Source organism: Phoenix dactylifera, chromosome 12 (assembly GCF_009389715.1).
Source record: "Phoenix dactylifera cultivar Barhee BC4 chromosome 12, palm_55x_up_171113_PBpolish2nd_filt_p, whole genome shotgun sequence".
In the NCBI taxonomy this organism is placed as follows: Eukaryota; Viridiplantae; Streptophyta; class Magnoliopsida; order Arecales; family Arecaceae; genus Phoenix; species Phoenix dactylifera.
Genome location: NC_052403.1, coordinates 4,580,064 through 4,598,276, shown reverse-complemented (window position 1 = coordinate 4,598,276; position 18,213 = coordinate 4,580,064). Strand labels below are relative to the sequence as shown.

The window sequence follows — 18,213 nt, the reverse complement described above, 5'->3', positions numbered from 1 at the left end:
TGATAAATACAACTTTATGTGCCTGTTTATTATGCTATGGATTTGAGATATATTGTTTTTTTTTTTTGTATGAAAGCTATACTAAGCACTTTTGAAATCCATAGACAGTTTTTATAAAGATCCATAGTTTTTTCCCATGTGGAGGTGGCTAGATACTATTGTAAGAAAAAAAAATGTCTCTATTATAGACTCAGCATTAGAATTTTTTCCTTTTATCTCCTGGTTGTAGGATCAACAAAAAATAATAACTGGATGTATCTCTATGTTTCCAATATTTTGTGATATCATTTTTTTTTATATGTCATGGTTTTTGAGATAGTACGTTGGATGCATGAAATAATCTGACTCGATATATTTTTTATCCGATATTAGATATAGATATAGAGCTTGAGTTGGGATTCGAATGTGATAAATATATTAAAAATTTGGAATTAGATGGTCGCATCGGATCCGAACCCGACCGGATGACACCCATACACACACAACGACGCAGTTACGGCCGAAATGGTGCCGGCCGCCCAGAAAGCGTGTGAAATTGGATGTCAATTCCACACGTGCCGCTGATCGTGTCTTCAACTCCTGTGTTTCGTGGTGACGTCAACATGGGTACGAGCGATGTGACGTCAACTCAACGATTCCGAGAAATCCGTGGCACCGGCTGCGAGTCCGTAGGAAGCACACCGATCGGACGGTGATCTCACGTCCATCGGAAACTCTCGAAGTCCAAATGGGAAAAAGATTGCGGGGGCCATCAAATCAATGGTATTTCTTTATTTTTGAGGTATTATTTTTCTTTAATTTTTAACAGCACATAATTAACAAATACCACCTTTTTCTTTATATTATATGGAATTGTTAAAATGATAATTTATTGTACATTACTCCGCTCTCATCCGATCTTCTAACCTGATTTTCTTGTATCTTAATTTTTGAACAAAGGATAGTTTATTTTTGAACTAGAATAATTTATTATGAAGTTTCTGCATTTTCTCAAGTTATTCAAAAAAATTTAGAGCCCCGACCTCCTTCTTTCTTAAGGGCAATTTTAATGACAATATAATAGTTATGGTAGAGCAGATTTTATTGTTAGAAATGCTAATGGTGCTTTATTGTTTACGAGTGATGTCAAGATCTTTGATATTATGATTTCAATGATGGAACTATGTATGGCATGAGATAGATTGGCTTATGCTTTATAGATATTAAGAACTTTCTACATTTATTTAGAGGAAGACTTTTTGACAATAATCAAATGACTTTTGGATCCATCTTTTGCTGAAACTAGACTTCATCCTTTTTTTACGGAATTGTTGATAGATGATATCTACATTATTCTCTTGAGATTGTATATATTGACAGAAAAGCTAATTGAGCAACTGATTGGATGGTGGCTTATGTGGCCAACTATAGAATTCCTCATCAAACATTATAATTCAATTATTACATATTTTGTTTTCTAATTTTCATAAATGTATCTATGCTTGAATGATTTAACTTATCAAATTTACCAAAACAACTAAAATAATTATTTTACTCGAAAATTTTACTACAGTGCAAAAGACAGACGAGTCAAATTCTGCATCACCAACGCCATGCAAGCTGATGCAGTGCGTGCAGACGTGCACGTTGCATCCTTGAGGTCACTTGCGTTGGCTAGCCTGGATCCATAGAGGCACTGATGCATGCATGGGCCATGGCATTTGGATCACTTGCATATAAGAAAGATAGCAATTTGACCCTGGCACCAAAGAATCCACACTCTAGGAGATTGGGAAAGGGAATTGAATAATAATGTTACCTGTTGTACTATGGATGGCTAACATACCAAAAATAAATTGGCCATTGCTGTCACCCACAAATTGCATGTGTACACTGTACATGATCAATCATGCTTGTCATCTCATGTTTGCATCACGGACATGATCACGCATCACATGAAGATCTCTCTCTCTCTCTCTCTCTCTCTCTCTGATAGAATGACATATTTCATTGACTGATAAAATCTTAAACTGGAAAAAGACCTATGTCTCTATAAAGACAGCACTCTTCTCTTATCAGAGGGTGGGAAAATGGGCCTGAAGCCGGCCCAAGCCCAGCATCAACTTAAGCCTCAGAAGCTGGTCCTATGACGCGCGCACAAAAAATGGAGACGCGAGTCCCCGGCCATGTAGATATTGGGCCGGCTGGTGCGATCTACCTATCGTTAAGGACTAGCATCAAACTCCGGCTCGATTAAACTGAAAAATGACAGAAAGGAGAGGGTGGGAACAAAATGCCAAAGCTGACAGTGGCCCAAATGGGTTGGCCCAAGTGTGGACAGGAACATACTATATAGAGGCCGGCCTAATAACACAATTCCATCTAGAGAGCTCTAATTATTACCCACACACAAAAATGGCATTCAACCTCCGTATAAATTTAGAGACTCTAATAACATCACCAATCATGTCAATAAAAAGAATTAAAACAGCATTGATAACAAATATTCATTGTTCTAAGAATGAATTGTGCATGTGTTTGAGGAGCTAACCAAATAGTTTAAGATAAAATTGTAGAAAAATAACTTCCAAATAAACAACTTTTCGATCTATAGAGCAGCTAGAAACCCTATTTTTGTCTCTAGCCAGTTTTTTGACACGCTAGCCAAAGCTTTAAGCATGAATTTTAACCATAACCATCATTTTCTTCTAATTATTTGCGACCGGCTTTATGGTTTCTCGCTCATCATGAATTCTATTTAAAGCTGCCTCTAGTGTAATTTGCAGTTTTTTCTATTTAAGCTCCTTGTTTTTTTCCATATTTGACAGATATCTTGGAAATTCTTAGTTTATGCCTTTCCAAGCAGAAAAAAAATTTTATGGCTTCTTTTTCTCCCTATCCCTCTGAATTTAGTGAAGCCCCTAAAAGGGCCTGGAGTATTCCATATTACATCAGCTTGTTCCATAATGAGCGCTAAATGATGTCAAACCTGCTACCAATATGACCCCAACTGTAGCCATGTAGACCGGCTCGGTCGAAACCACCCATGTTCAGTCGTGCCATGTGCTAATCTGTGATAACACGAAACCCCTCATATGGAGTAGTAATTGGTTGGACCAGGTCCACCTCTTAGCTAGTAGACTTTAAATGCAAAGCAACATGCATGATGACTGACAAGAAGGAAAAGAACATGACACACACATGCTTATATATGTTGCTTCATGATCAAACTAGGCCACCGATTCAACGGTGGACTTAGTCTAACTAAAAATTTCGCCCCGAGATGCTACGACTCTAAAAGTGGTGTGAATATTAAAAAAACAAGAAAAAAAAAAAAGAAGGATCCATTCCATACGGCATGAGCTGGTTGATGCTATTCATAAAGCAGAGCGGTACACAGCTCATATGAAGCATTGATGTATTCCCCAAATGGCATGTCGGTATTTTTTAAGTCGTCTAAGATCAAGGTTTATTTTGATGGAGGATCATAAGAAGGAATTCCCCTGCAGCTTTGATCAGAGATTGTCGTGTTAAATACCAGGGTGTCACAGTTTCGCAAGCAAAGCTCTGTGTCTCCGTTCCTAACTTTTCTTACCTTACTTTAGTATCAAGTTAGGTGCACACGCATGGCATCCAGAGTCTCATCCATTTCTAGTCCCACGGAAGCACCGCAAGAGGCAGCTAAATTGCACTGTACGGCTCTTCTTTTGGGGCCTCTTTTGAGGATATCCAAAGCGGAAACTAATATAATTTTGATTCACAACCGACAGGTTCCACAATTTGAACTCTGGAGTGACAGATTTTTGGTTGCTTGAAGAATGCTAGGGAACTTGTCGGCCGGCATCTCGTGTGCAAGCTATTGGACTCCGTTCGGAAACAAACGATAAACTATAGATGGGACCGGTCCATTTTAACATTGCCAAGATATGAGTGTTATGTGCATTGTGACAAGTCTTACCTTTCCAAGTGATCCTTCAATCTTATGGGTCCGTAGATCCCTCTCTCTCTCTCTCTCTCTCTCTCTCTCTCTCGACTACCAAATAACAAAGATAAATGTTTATGAGTCCAGAAAGCTTCCATTTGGCGTTAAAGACGATCACCTCACGTGTTTTGACAAAAGAGATATAAGTAGAAGACATGATGCGCGGTGTTGACTTAAACTAAGCTGGCTTATCATCATAGGGAAATATCACATGAGTGCTAAATATTTGCAATGTAATCATCCATTTGGCATCATAGATAGGGGACGGAAAGGAGAGATTATACGTTACGCCTGGTGTACTAGCTTAGTGGTGCACCAGACCAATTAAATTCTGTCATATGTACCATTCTAACCACCTAAATATAAAAAAGAGAAGGGAGGCAGCCAGCGCTCCACCTTTTGTCCTGAGCGAATGGAATCCTGAACGCGCTCCTCTCCCGAGCAAACATTTTTGATCTCGGTGCTGTGCCCGTGTGTGGATTCGTGCGAGTGTGTGTTTAGTTCCACATCAGTTATTTGCTGGATAGAACTTGGGTACTTATATAGGATCAAGGAACCCAAATAATACCTTCCGGCTAGCCATTTTGGGTGAGATCTTGGGTTGTTATAAATGGTATCGGAGCGGATCCGGCTCATAACCTATGTAGGCTAGAAGACACTGCAGCACAGATCCATTGGGACTAACCACGGGCCGGTCGTAGTGTTTGTGATTAGATTTGAATGGATTTGAACCCTTAACCTAACGAGGACATCAGGACTTGAACGGAGGGAGTATGTGAGAACCTGTGTGGGTGTATGTTTAGTCCCACATCAGTTATTCGTCGGATAGATCTTCAGTACTTATATAAAATCAAGGAATCCAAATAATACCTACCAGCTAGTCATTTTGGGTGAGGTCTTGAGTTGTTACAGCCCCTCTATCGCCCCATCCTATTCACCGACTCAGCTCCTCTTCGAGCATGTGGAGCCTCTGGCTATGGAGGGATTATTACCATAGTAAAGAATGAGATCCAAATACAAACTACGGTAGGCATGCAGCGCTGTTATGCTGCCACCTCATTTGCTCTTCTTTTGGTTCTTTTGGAAGACTAATGCCAAAGATTTCTTCTTCCTTTTTTTTTTTGAGTGTCAAAGGGTGTTGAGCAGCATCCTTTTCGATTTTTCTAATTAACCGCGGCTTGCTTGCAAGGAAGATGACTATTCCAGTAAAATAGGCAGCCGTTTCAGTTCGTCGACCCTTGACTCAAAGTTTAGGTGCCATGCTCATTTATCTCCATTCAATCGTATGAGAAGTTGCTCCACTTTTGTGGCACAATGGAGATGTTTTGACTTTAGAAAATAGGGGATACCAGAGGTTTCAAATTAGCATAAAAAAGGCACGAGGAACTGCTTGGCGCATCCTACAGATGCAAACTTAATTTTGTTTCACAGTGAGACCACTGATGGTTGATGCATATGTTCTAAATTATGTAGTGCGAGTTTTGTACCGCAAAATTCTGTACCATTATAGATAGCCACCATGTCATCCATCGCAAAAAGAGATAGCACTTGTTCATTTTTGAAATATAACAAGGCATCATTAGAGAGTTATATGGTGCATCATGGTGATGAACTTTGAGATGGACGACGGCTATACGGTCCGTAGGATACTTAGTTAAATTAAAAATAGTAATCTATTATCATTTTCTTACATTTTAGTAAACATATGCCATTGGCAACATTTCAGCCAACAATTCCTTCATGTCAAATATTTCTCCCGTTTGCGCTCCGACTCTACTCATTTACACCGCAGCCGGCCAGTCTAGAAATAGTTGATGCTGACCTGGCTCGTATCTCATACGCCAGATCATTCGGAGTACGAACACCCCGTAAACCACGTACCAAGATTCAAAGCTTCGAGCATACCGCCTTTGTGACGTCTGAGCTTTGGCTATATTAGTCCTATATATACGAGAGGCAGGGAAGAAGAGAAGACCCACAAATATAACTACAAAGGGAGCAGAATGGCAGAAGAGGTGATCGCAGAAGCGTTTCAACCCCAGCACTTTGTCTTCGTGCATGGCGTGGGCCACGGAGCCTGGTGCTGGTTCAAGCTCCGGCACCTCCTTGAGGCCTCCGGTCACCGAGTCTCGTGTCTCGACCTCACGAGCGCCGGCATCGACCGCACCGGCGCCGACTCCGTGCGCTCCTTCGAGGAGTATGATAAACCTCTCTTCGATTTCATGTCGGCCCTGCCTGATGGCGAGAAGGTATTTTCTGACGTTGCTGCGACGGAGCATATATTTTGTATAACAATCATCCGACGTACGTATAATAATACAAGTAGTTATAATGAGAGATTTTCTTTATGTTTCCTCCCCTTTTTTTTCCTAAATGCAAGGAGGTTACTTCCCCCATCTGGCTTTCTCTTCTTCTTCTTCCCTTTCTTGTCCAATCTTCCTCCTTCCCCAGCTATGTCCACCTCTTCTGCTGTGCGTATGATCATTGTTGGTAGGTCGCTACTTTGGTCTGGTTATGCTCTTTATTAATTACTACTATTTTCAGAATGCTTCTTGATGGCTGTGGTAGACTAATTTGCCATTTGAAATTTAGATTTTACAAAATATGAATTAAATAGAGGTATTTTGAATTTGGAATTTGGGATTTTGTTGGATGATGGCATAAGAATTTGGAATTCTTCTAACTTTTTTTCTTTCTATTTTGGTGCAGAAGAAGAAGATAAGAGACATATTTAGTGTTTTATTTTGTTTATTTTTTTTTATTTTTCATGCATAGATCTTGATTATCATTATAACTGCATTAAAATATGAGTTGTTTTATTTTCTTAAAGGAGCGGTGGTGAGTTTCTCTGTGTTTTGCTTGAAAAAAAAGGATAAGATAAGAACGAAAAAAAGGATGGATCACTTTCTGAAAAAAAAAACTTGGAAAGAGTTCCATATGGTAGAGATATTGTTTTCGAACACCTCATAAAAAATGTTGGATATGACAGAGTTTGTAGCAGAATTTTTATTCTTGGTTGTATTACAAATTATATTTTTTTTAAATATAAAAATTTTATTAGCAATCTTTTCAATTTTTGTACAGGTAATTTTAGTAGGACATAGTGCTGGAGGGTTATGCGTGACTCATGCTATGCATGAATTCAGTGATAAAATCAAGCTATCTATCTTCATTGCTGCCACAATGCTTCCATCAGGGTTTTGCTCCGAAGAAGATGCCATAGATGTAAAGATCTCACACTAAAATTCTTTTGAGCTTTTATTTTCTTTTAAACTATTTACCTTTTTAATTATCAACATGGCATGAATCATATTACAATGATCACCAAATGGCAATTCAGCCATGATACCATCTCTTGACAAATTAATCCGGCATACAAAACCTCAAAATTGACAGAAAAGTTTTTTTACTCATATAAAAATCTAAATAAGACCAGTTATATTTAGCATTCACAATTATTCTGCATTTTGTTCTATTCACTGTTTCGGTCTTTTCTCATTAATCTCCCCTGCATGTAAAGAAATTCAGTGCCTGCACCATACAGTACTTCTAGATTTCTTGAGTTTAGCAAGTTACAGAACGCCGTTAAATATACTCAACAACAAGATTTGATGAATTATGGGAGAGAGTTGGAACATTCCAACGATCAATATCATTGGTGTTCTTTTTTCTCAAAAAAAAAAAAAAATCACCAATGCTTCTCTAGATGAGGTTTGCTTCTAGGGTATAAGCTTGGTATTTTTAAGAACTTGCAGGCATTGACCTTTCAGTTTTCTCATGTTCAATAACCCCTTTTTTTTTGAGAAAATGTGAGGACAAGAGCGAGCCTCCACAGATTTATTAAGGAGAAGTAGCTTTTTTTATTTATTTTAACTTTTTTGAATATTTACTTCTTTTTTTTTTCTTTTTTATGCTTTCACTTGCTTATTTTCTGAGTTAAGAACCTGTGTTTTTCCCTGCGACGTATGTCAAGAAATATTAAAATATAGGTATGGGTTTAGAAACTAAGTAGCCATTTGGCTCTTGTGTAGCCTATCAACAAAACTGACCTATAAAAACGCATGGGACAAGGCTTCTATTAGCCCACAACGGCCATGCACGCTAGGCCAAAAAATTATCCTTCTCATATTGGCCTTTATGAAGAGTCCCAACGCCTACACTTTCTTGCGTCAATTATCGCCTCTTGTAATAGATGAGCTCGTTAGCGTGACAAAGAAAGAAGATGGATTTTGCTGGCCTGCAATCGCCTGCAGCGGTTCCGGATAAAATAATAAAGTCAAAAAAATAAGAAAAAAAAAACCATCCGAGAGACAAAACGGGCCGTTTTGGGTGCCAAGACTCTCAAGACAAAATTATATCCTACACCATGCGCACTGATATAGTTGTGCACCACGCCAGTTACCTCATTTCGTTTCTATGGGCCTATCACTAAGATGAGCGCATGATGAATGAGACCCACAAGAATGAGACAAGATGATTGGCATGGTGCACGGCCACAAGTGGTTTCCAATATTCCTCAAAAAGTATGAGCTTAATGATGTTTAACTAGATGAATTTATTTGACCAACAGGCTCAGTGTCAAGCCTTGCCTTGAGGGTTCTATTTGCGTCACATAATGTGAACTCCAACAAATTATTTCAAGTTCTGGAATTCAGAAAAGCCCAGATTGCACATGAATCCAGAAATCTACTTCCACAATTTGTACATGCATGTATTGGTACACATACAACGCATAGCTGAATATATGATCATTCAGATTGCACATGAATCCGTAATTGCATGATCTGTAGAAATCTACTTCCACGGTTTATACCTGCATAAGTACATGTACAGCGCAGAGCTGAATATATCATCATTATTTCCTCACTCGGTTTTCTCTATTTCCCATGTATTCGGCATCATTTACACTGATGTTTTATCTTGCTTATTTCACAACGCAGAGCTGAATATACGATCATTATTTCTTCATTCGATTGTCTCTTTTTCCTATGTATTTGGTATCATTTGTACTGATATTTTACCTTGTTTATTTCAACAGGGAATCCCCGATTTAACAAAATATGGTGACGTTTATGAGCTAACGTTCGGTTTAGGGCGTGGTCATTCCCCCACCAGCATGGCTCTACGCAAGGAATTTCAACGCCCAATATTATATCAATTGAGCCCTGAAGAGGTACCTTGGTAACTTAACATAAATCAGCATAATGAAACAACATAAACTTTTTTGTTTTTTGGCTTGCAGACCTGTTTACTGATTTGAAAGAAAGTTGATATGGATAACTCATTTAAACTATTGTGTTCATGAACAATAATTTCTTAGGACCAAGAAGTCTTAATAGATCATTGACTGTAGTTCCAACTGGCTCAGGACTCCACTTTGGCTTCAATGCTACTACGCCCATGGCCATCTGCAGTGGCAAGGGCAACATTTAGAGGGGGAGAAGAGAAAGCGAACAAGGTGCGAAGAGTCTTTATAAGGACAGCACATGATAACATGGTAAAGCCCGAGCAGCAAGATGCCATGATCCGGCGGTGGCCACCGTGCGAGGTGGTGCATATGAAGACCGATCATTGCCCTTTCTTCTCTGCGCCTGCCGAGCTTTCTGAAATAATACTTAAAGCCTCAACTTCTAATTATAATTAATAATTGTCGAGACTAGCTCCTAGTAATAATGCATGTAATTGGTACCATGGTTTGGAAAACAGAGGCATAAACCATTAGGAGCGAAATCGAAATAGTACATTTTATCGGAAAGCATGTTTTTGAGTCTATTATTTTTTTCTTGATTGCAAAGAATTAATTTATGGCTTCTTAATTGCTGGGACTGTAGTGGCAACATTACCATCCATGTCTGAAGTTGGAACAATAATATGAAAGAAATTTGGGAGAAATAATAACACTACATACGGAAGAAAGATAATCACATATAATACGGACTGACCTCCAGCCATAGTTGTTTAAGCCGATTAGAGAACCAAGAGATTAGTTGGATAAAATCTCAGCAAACCTCACAACCCTCACTGTCTTTATGGAGAGTAAAGGATAGAGTTTTCAGCCTAGTCTATTTTGCATAAATATGTGACCTGATGGATAATCACAGGCAATTTTATAGACAGGCCAAGACCCATATCCACCTGAATATCTCACCCACTTTCCTTCCATCAAGGAAGTGGAGATACCCACTTAATGTTAACCAGCCCTCAACGTTAACATGGTCTGATTGAGTGGTTACAAGCAGTTACGTTAAAATCTCAGTTGAATAAAATAATACTATTACATAATTATAATAATTTAAAAACTAGATGTGGCATGTGGGCTATCTTAAGTCTCCTACATGGAGACGTATGCTTATATAATATAGATTTTGCAGCTTGAGCAAGTAAATTATTTGGTAGCCTACCAAGTGCGAAATGACTCTCAAAACTCACCCACCACCACTTTTGCATCCAAATGGTATCTTAGTATTTTATGAGATGTAGTGAGTGCAAATGTTTGAATGTTAAAGACATGCCTTGTATGTTCTCCAACCAACAAATTACCTTCCCAACAACACCACTAACAAGCTCACTGGATTGCCAGTGTAACAACCCAAGATCTAGCCCAAAAGTAGTTAGCCGAAAGGTATTATTTGGGTTTTTTGATCCTGTATGATTAAGTATCTAAGATTTGGGTCTGATGTGGGACTAAATACACTGGCAATCCAGTCACGTTTGTACGGATCCTCACATACTCCTCCCATTTATGCTATAACGTCCTCATAAGGCTAAGAATTCAAATCCAGTCAACTAATCACAAGCACCATATCGGCCCATGGTCAATCCCAATAGATCCGTGCTGCAGTGTCCCCTAGTTCATATAGGTTATATGTTGAATCCGCTCTGATACCATTTGTAATAATCTAAGATCTCACCCAAAATAATTAGTCGGAAGGTATTATTTAGATTTCTTGATCCTATGTAAGTACCCATTTCAAGATCTACCTAGTGAATAACCAATATAGAACTAAACACACACCCGCATAGATTCTCATAGCCAGTATGCAATTTATCTTATGCTATTATCTTTTCTGATCGCATGCATGCACTATAACTTCTCCTCTCTATCATGTGGACATCATAATAGTGCGTCCAGCACCCCATTTTATTTGATTTCACTTCAGGCCATTCAACTACCTCTCCAAGCACTGCAACTATATATGTTCGCATGCATGGTGGCTCCCACCCAAACTTTGATAAATGTTATACATTCTTGGATGATTTAAGACCATCAAGCTGCATAAATTTGTGAACACAAACCTGCATGCAGCAAATACATAAGGGTCATGTATTGTTGGCGAGGAGCCTCTCTTCACTTGCATGTGTGAATTGTGATGATAAAACTCAAAGGCTTAGATACAACGCAAGCTGCGAGGGAACTAACGTGATCCCACACACCTCTCCTCCCATACCTTCTATGTTAGATTATGCTTTAGCTAAGAATCCTTTTGCTAGTTCTTGCTCTCGGCCCGTTCTACCTCTTTCAAGGAACATTTCCGCTCCTCTTTCTTTATTTTTCTGCATGGATTGTGAGCATCTTTTGCAAATAAATCAGTACCTGTTTTACTTCTAGGTGGGCCATCTAGGTAGAACCACACTTCTTGATGTTTGGTTCTTCAAGCGGGGTACATTTCATACACAACTAACATTAATCATCATGTGTGACCTAACCAGTGATTGATCATGCGATTGTCCGGCCATCAACCTACTGTATTGGCAGGCTTGAGCATTGTCATGTTTTTAGACAACGAGTACATGTTTGATGTTGAAGGGAAACTTAATTTTGACCTTTCATTGATCTGATTTTATGGTGGAGTGTAGTGCATGCCATCACATCCCTGGTGGAGCCTATGGAAATTAAATTAGTTGTGTTAGGTATTGTACATGGAGTAGATATATAGCAGATCTCCATGTCCTCAATCTGCGAGAATAACCTACCATTCCCATACATGCGAGCATGAAGTGGATCGCCACCAAATGCCACAAGATCCTACCATTCCAATATATGCGAGCATGAAGTGGATCACCGCCAAATGCCACAAGATTTATGTGCTTCATCTGCGGGAAAAGGCTTTCTACACTGGTATATATCCATATATGCGTGCATGAAGTGGATCACACCAAATACCACAAGGAACATGTAATGGTGGGGTGCATGCTAACTTATTCTGTGTTTGTCTTTTGTACATGATACTGGAGAGGAACTTGCCTGTGAAACATATTGCTCCATTACAATTTTTGATCTATTTCATCAAACATATCCAATAAAGTTCTCCCCTAGAGCCAAAAAGCTCTGGGCATATGATTAAACATGGATTGGTATTAAGTTAGGGTTAATCATGCGGGTGAACTTGCCAACTTTTTGTGGCCTTATCGGATTCGGACTTGGGTTGGTAGAGAAAGTTGTGGATGTAGTTTGGACCTGGATGCTCATCCCAGTGTATACTTTTAGTAGTTAGAAGATTGGGTGTTTGGCCTTAATATCTTTTAAGTTTATTATGCTGATGCCTGTGCATATATATTATGATTAGTCTAACGGCATACAAAGCCCAATCACTGATTTTTTTTTTTTTTTTTCGTTTTTGTCTTCTTGACACTTACAGGGTAAAAACGACAACATCATGAGCTCCATTTAGGAAGAGTTGCATTGATCAATCTCATCCTTAATGTGTTCCAACTTTCTTTAACAATATGGCCGGTTAATTTGCATTAGTGGCTGCCCTGCAAAACTCCTTACAGAAGCCTTCAGAATTTACTCACAGCCCTCCTGAATAGTCACTTGTTTACCACAACAGTTAAACGGCTTCTGACCATCTTTTACTCTGCATGGTCCCAGCCACTATTCTCATTTCAACTTTGGACAACGTTCAACACCCGAATCCTGATGTTACCCTACTCGTTTGAATTCTCTTCTCCAGGCCTTCAACTATGTTTGATTCTCTGTGATGATCCCACCTTTATTTCTTCTTGTCATGACAATTCTTCTTAGAATTGCATTTCGTTTGTTTTTTCAGTCCTTCCTCTCACCATAATGTATTGTAATTTGAATTACCAGTCCTTTCTGGCTTCCACCTATCTGAATTGCATGTTCTTTGGCTGCATTTGAGTTGCATTTTTTTGTGAACTGCCATTCCAAACGGGGAGAGCTAATGAAAAAAAAATAAAAATAAATCCAGAAAGGGGGACTTGCCACTTTACAGTGTGAAGGGGCATTCACTTGGTCATCTCATTATCCGAGACAAGAGGCAATAATTGGATATCCACTGTGGATTTGTGGAGGCAGTGAATTAAGCAGGCAAGTCATGTGCTGCTGGTACAGCAAGTTACTTGTTGGGAATTGAGATCAATCAACACAGCTGAGTGCTGGACCTACTCCCCACATTCAAAGCATCCATCTTCCATATTGGCAATTCCAGAACATCATAAGTTCTCAAGTGTTTTTTTCTAGAACTAGATCCATAGGCTTCCACTCGCTAGTTTAGAACCCATTGTTCAGACCCCTATCAGGCTGAGCTGATTCAGCGTCGTACTCGCCTTCCCTGGAAAAGTAGCAGCACGAGAGAATGTCAGAAGTACTTCTATGGTGCGAACTTAACTACGAGCAAAAACTTGTTAAAGTATTCAGAGCAGGTCTTTCTGTGTGGAAACCTTAATTGTAACCGCAGGAACGAGAATGAAGTTTGTGCACTTAGGACAAGTTTTCCAAATTCCTCTCCACTTCCCAAGTCTGGCCGGTTGCTGGTGGAGCTACCAGCGGACATTTTTCCTTTGAGCAATAGACTATGATCAATTCCTCAGCCCAGTGCAGTAAGACAGGACTGCACGGTTGGCTCGAAGTGGTCATGGAACACTCTCTTGGAATGTTAAAGTAAAAGGACAACAAATAGATCAGCTATATATATCCTCAAAGAAGCTCTCTCTCATATCAGACCGTCTCGAATTGGCGATATCCCTCTATGAAAAATCTCACAAAGAGGTTGTTTTATAATGAACTTCTTCTACAAATTTTTTAATAATGGTGGCCTTAACTGTCCTTTTTAACAGTTTTATCAAAAAAAGTAAGAATTTTTATATGGCTTACGCTCAAAAATTAACTGCATACAGTAGAGATTCTTGCTAAGAAAGGATAACAGATTAGTGATAAATGTGTGTTGTGTGGAAGAGGAACTTAAACAATCTCTCATCTACTAATTATGTGCCTATTTGTCCGTAGTTTATGGACAACAATTAAAATGCAGCTAAATCTGAGAGAATAGCCTACTAGCATTAGTGATTTATGGACCAAATGGCCCAGATTATATTTTTCTTTCTTGCAAATTCTTCCAAAATAGTTGTTATAAACTTTATTTTTTTCCCTCTTAAAAAAAAAAAAATTTCCTGCTTGGAGCAGGCAAGAACTGTGCCTTGGACCCCATCCACATGACTTGCCTGGTGCTGTTCCAATGAATTAAGCATGCCTGCTGCCTTCGGCCCTCGGACAAGGGCCATCTCAATGTCAGAACTCATTGGCTCTCATCTCAATCGACATTGCTTCTTTAACTCTCAGATGGGGTGATCGGCGACAAGCTTAGATCTCATTGATTGCGATGATTCCATTGTCTGGCTCGTCATCTAATGACTCCGCCGGTGTGGTTGGCCCAGGTTAATGCCTCTGACTTGTACTCTATTACCTCTCAGATGGGGTGATCAGCGACAAGCTTGTTAGAGTCATTGGAGAAATTATTTTTGACTCTCGTTTCATTGAATGGGATAGGTTTGTAGACTTCAAACCATGTTGATGCCGGCTTCATTGAATAATGCTACGGGGTGCAATTATGGTACGCCCTGTGGCCTGATATCGTGTATGGTTGGTTTGATGGTTGCTGCTGGATCAAGAACCATTTTTGTTATTTATTAATATTTAGAACCACTCTTTGGTGGGTAATTATCATGTAAAAGTTGGTCAATTTTTTCATTGACCAACTTACTCATATTCACATGCTTCTTGAGGTGTATAAATTATTTTTTCATTGGTAGTATTTACTTATGAAATGAGGAAAAAGTCTTACCTACCCGATAAAAAGTGGATAAGCCAATTTTTCATTAGCAAGTAAAACAATCTTTTTATTTTATTTCTAAAATACCCCTAATTCTTATATTATATTATTATTATTATATTGTGCAATATATTCTAATATTATATATAATAAAATATTATATACATTATGGGTGTATTTAGTTCGCGACCGAAATTGAAATCGGAATCAAAATTAGAATAGGATTTGAATACTAGAAAAAAGTTGACATTAGGTTATAAAGATTCAGATGTTTCCATTCTTCTCCGAAACCAGAATAGGAATAAACTCTTCCTAACCAAATTGTTAGAATGGGAGTCACTCATTTCTATTTCCATTTCAGAGTCCAACTACTTCCAAATAAACTTACTCTATATATAATATAATATAATATAATATATATTATATATAATAATATATAAGTATTTTTATTATTTTTATATATGTAAAGGAAATATGAATAGATTTTAGTATTTTATCTGAAGAAATAGTAACCTAAAAGAACAGGATAACAAATTCTGGAGGCATTTTAGAATACATAAAAAATAATATAAATAAATTATTTTTCTTTTTAAATATTGTTTGAAAAATAATTAATTAAAAAAATAGAACGGGCACTCAGTGTATCGAAATGCAGCCGATGGAAGACTGTGATTTCCGGTCATCGTGCCGGTAAAAATATTTTGCACGTGGAATGCGAGAGGCCGAGTACTGCGGCATAAGAAGCCGATTTACCGGTGCGGAATGGGGCCCACAGGATTTTTGTTTGGTGCCGGACCGCTTAGATTAGGGGCTATATCGAATCTTTTAGCAATTTGCACGTTTGGATCGTGCGATAGCAGCTACGAGATCTATACCAACGGACGAAAAAAAGAGTTCGAAATGCTTTAGAATCCATTAGAGATATGATCCAACCGTTACGAAAAGAGATAACGTAGAATCTAATCAAAACATACGAGATATGATCCAAGTGTTGCGAAAATAGATAACCATTTTTTTACGCGAAAGACAGCTCAAACCCTTCCACGACAAACCTCTTGCCACGTATGAACTAACCCTCCAAAAAGCAGCGCTTTAGAATTCCGGCCCCAAAACGAGCTTATCAACAATTTCAACGCTTTCCTTCTTCTTCTTTTTTTGCCTCTTGACTCCAAAAAAGTATTTATTATAATCAAAGACAATGTACTTGTCTTACATAGCCTCCTCCCAGTATTTTCCACGTGGAAGCGTGAGGCTCACGGAAAGCCACTCCTTTCCCACTCTCACTTCACTCTTTAACACCCAAAAATCCTTGCACTAAATTAACGAGACTTCTTTATGATAAATAATAATAATAAAAATAACAAACTATAAAAATCCCGCCACTCGCTTTTACTAGCAAAACTCGCCGAACCAGGAAAGGGTAAAATCGTCATTTCAGGCAAAAATTAGCGACCTCTCTCTACGAGAAATCGTCGGCGTCCAACTCGCCGAAGTCCACCTCCCAAAATTGCGGCCGCGGCCAGTAGAAGTCCGTTAGACATAACGACGGCTCGAAACGGAAGCCGAAGGCGTCCACACCGCCGTCGTCGATGCAGTCGAACAGCGCCTCGTCTCCGCCGTATCGGAGCACCGACGTCGGCGAGGGGTGAGAGTCGTCGGGGGAACCGCCGCCGCTCCCGCTGCTCTTGCTCGCGTCCCCGTCGACGGCCACCGCCTCCGCCGCCACAGCGGGGGGTGGCGATGCCTTCTTTGTAGGGAAGTTGGTCACCGCCTTGGCCCCCTTGAGCCGGACCGCGGCGCTGTCGTAGACGGTAGCGGCCTCCTCCGCGGTGTCGAAGGTTCCGAGCCACACCCGCTTTCGCTGCGTCGGGTCACGGATCTCCGCCGCCCAGCGGCCCCACGGCCGCCGCCGCACGCCGCGGAACCTCCTCCCACCCTCCGGTCGCTCCGGTGCCTGCTCCACCCGCTTCGCCACCGCCACCGCCCTCCGCCGGGCCGACGAGGCGGCGTCGACCTCGATCCCGACCTCGTGCACGTGCCTCTTTACTCTTCTCCGCGCGACCCGGCCGCCGATCTCTTCATCACTCGACGACGAATCGGTAGCATCCGCATCCGTGAACCAAACCCTCACCACCCTCCGCCTTCTCGACCTCCCGTTGGCCTTCGCCGCCGGGATCGTCTTCCTCGTGGCCACCACGTGCTCGGAGAACTTCGCGCCGGCCACCTGGGGTCGCCGCCTGGCGACATCCGACGGATTCATCGCGAGCAACCCCAAATCCGAAGCTCCACTAGTCACGAATGATTCGAAGAAAAAAGAGGGAAGAAGCGATCAGAAGCGATTCCAGGGGCTCCCCAAAGTTCCGAAATTTTTCAAACTAATCAGATATTCAACAAATTCTTGGCTCGATTCCACCTTTTTCTTGAGGGAAAATCCAAAAGCCCTTCGATACAAAGGAAAAGTCAATGCATGTTTAGGGTTCTAGCAAGGGTTTTTCCTGGATCTAGGCGGGAAGTGGCGAACAGAGGAGAGAGAGTGAGAGAGAAGGGACAAGGAGAGACAGAGAGTAAGAAGGGTAAACGAACCCGTAAGTAAAACGAGCAAGGGGAGTAAGGGGTATTTAAGGAATATGATCCTGCCCCCAGCTGTCTCCGCTGAAAATTTCTCAACACTTTCTAGATCCCATCAGGTGCCGCATAAGTAACTCGATTAAATAGACTGAAGTCATGAAATGGACGGTGGAGATTAAGTATAGTAGTTGAGATGAATAGATTTTGATAACGGTCGAGTCGAACGGCAGCAGCATGTTTGTCGCAGTACAAATAGCGTGAGTTATTTTTCTGTGATGACAGTTAATGTAGTATCGGATGATTGACCATCAAACAAAGGATATTTTTGTAATTCTAAGTCGCATACATGGGGCTTTTTCCGCGCCTTAAGGTGCGGAGCTGGCGTAGCAGCCTTTGCCCGGGTCCACCGATCGGTGGCCTCTTCACCTATTAGTTTGTTCTCACTTATTACTTAACTTTTATTCTCCACCGTCTGATATATTATATGCGGTTTCCTATGGCGAGGTTGTAATATGGATATTTTGTAACAAACGAGGGTAATTTGGTCAATTGAGAATATACTTGCTTCGACGTGTGCCACGTGGAGAGTACGTGTAGAGCCCCGGGTGGAAT

At 40.2% G+C, this 18,213-nt stretch overlaps 2 protein-coding genes across 2 annotated transcripts; one reads left to right on the top strand and one right to left on the bottom strand.

Annotated features, from left to right (window-relative positions):
• Positions 1-5,964: 5,964 nt before the first annotated feature.
• Positions 5,965-9,724, top strand: LOC103706006 (methylesterase 17). The gene is made up of 4 exons (XM_008789935.3): positions 5,965-6,210; positions 7,046-7,186; positions 9,000-9,134; positions 9,330-9,724. Exons 1-4 carry the CDS (start codon positions 5,965-5,967, stop codon positions 9,603-9,605), a joined length of 798 nt encoding a protein of 265 aa, XP_008788157.2. The 3' UTR covers positions 9,606-9,724.
• A 6,456-nt stretch (positions 9,725-16,180) lies between these two features.
• Positions 16,181-17,697, bottom strand: LOC103706005 (pathogenesis-related genes transcriptional activator PTI6-like). The gene has a single exon (XM_008789933.4). It carries the CDS (start codon positions 17,291-17,293, stop codon positions 16,493-16,495), a length of 801 nt encoding a protein of 266 aa, XP_008788155.2. The 5' UTR covers positions 17,294-17,697; the 3' UTR covers positions 16,181-16,492.
• Between the last annotated feature and the right edge of the window lie 516 nt (positions 17,698-18,213).

Bases quoted from the DNA above. Each gene is read 5' to 3' on its own strand.
- LOC103706006 (XM_008789935.3), top strand. From the start codon at position 5,965: ATGGCAGAAGAGGTGATCGCAGAAGCGTTTCAACCCCAGCACTTTGTC. The intron at 6,211-7,045 runs GTATTTTCTGAC...ATTTTTGTACAG, and splicing joins CCCTGCCTGATGGCGAGAAG to GTAATTTTAGTAGGACATAG. The intron at 7,187-8,999 runs GTAAAGATCTCA...TTATTTCAACAG, and splicing joins CCGAAGAAGATGCCATAGAT to GGAATCCCCGATTTAACAAA.
- LOC103706005 (XM_008789933.4), bottom strand. From the start codon at position 17,293: ATGAATCCGTCGGATGTCGCCAGGCGGCGACCCCAGGTGGCCGGCGCG.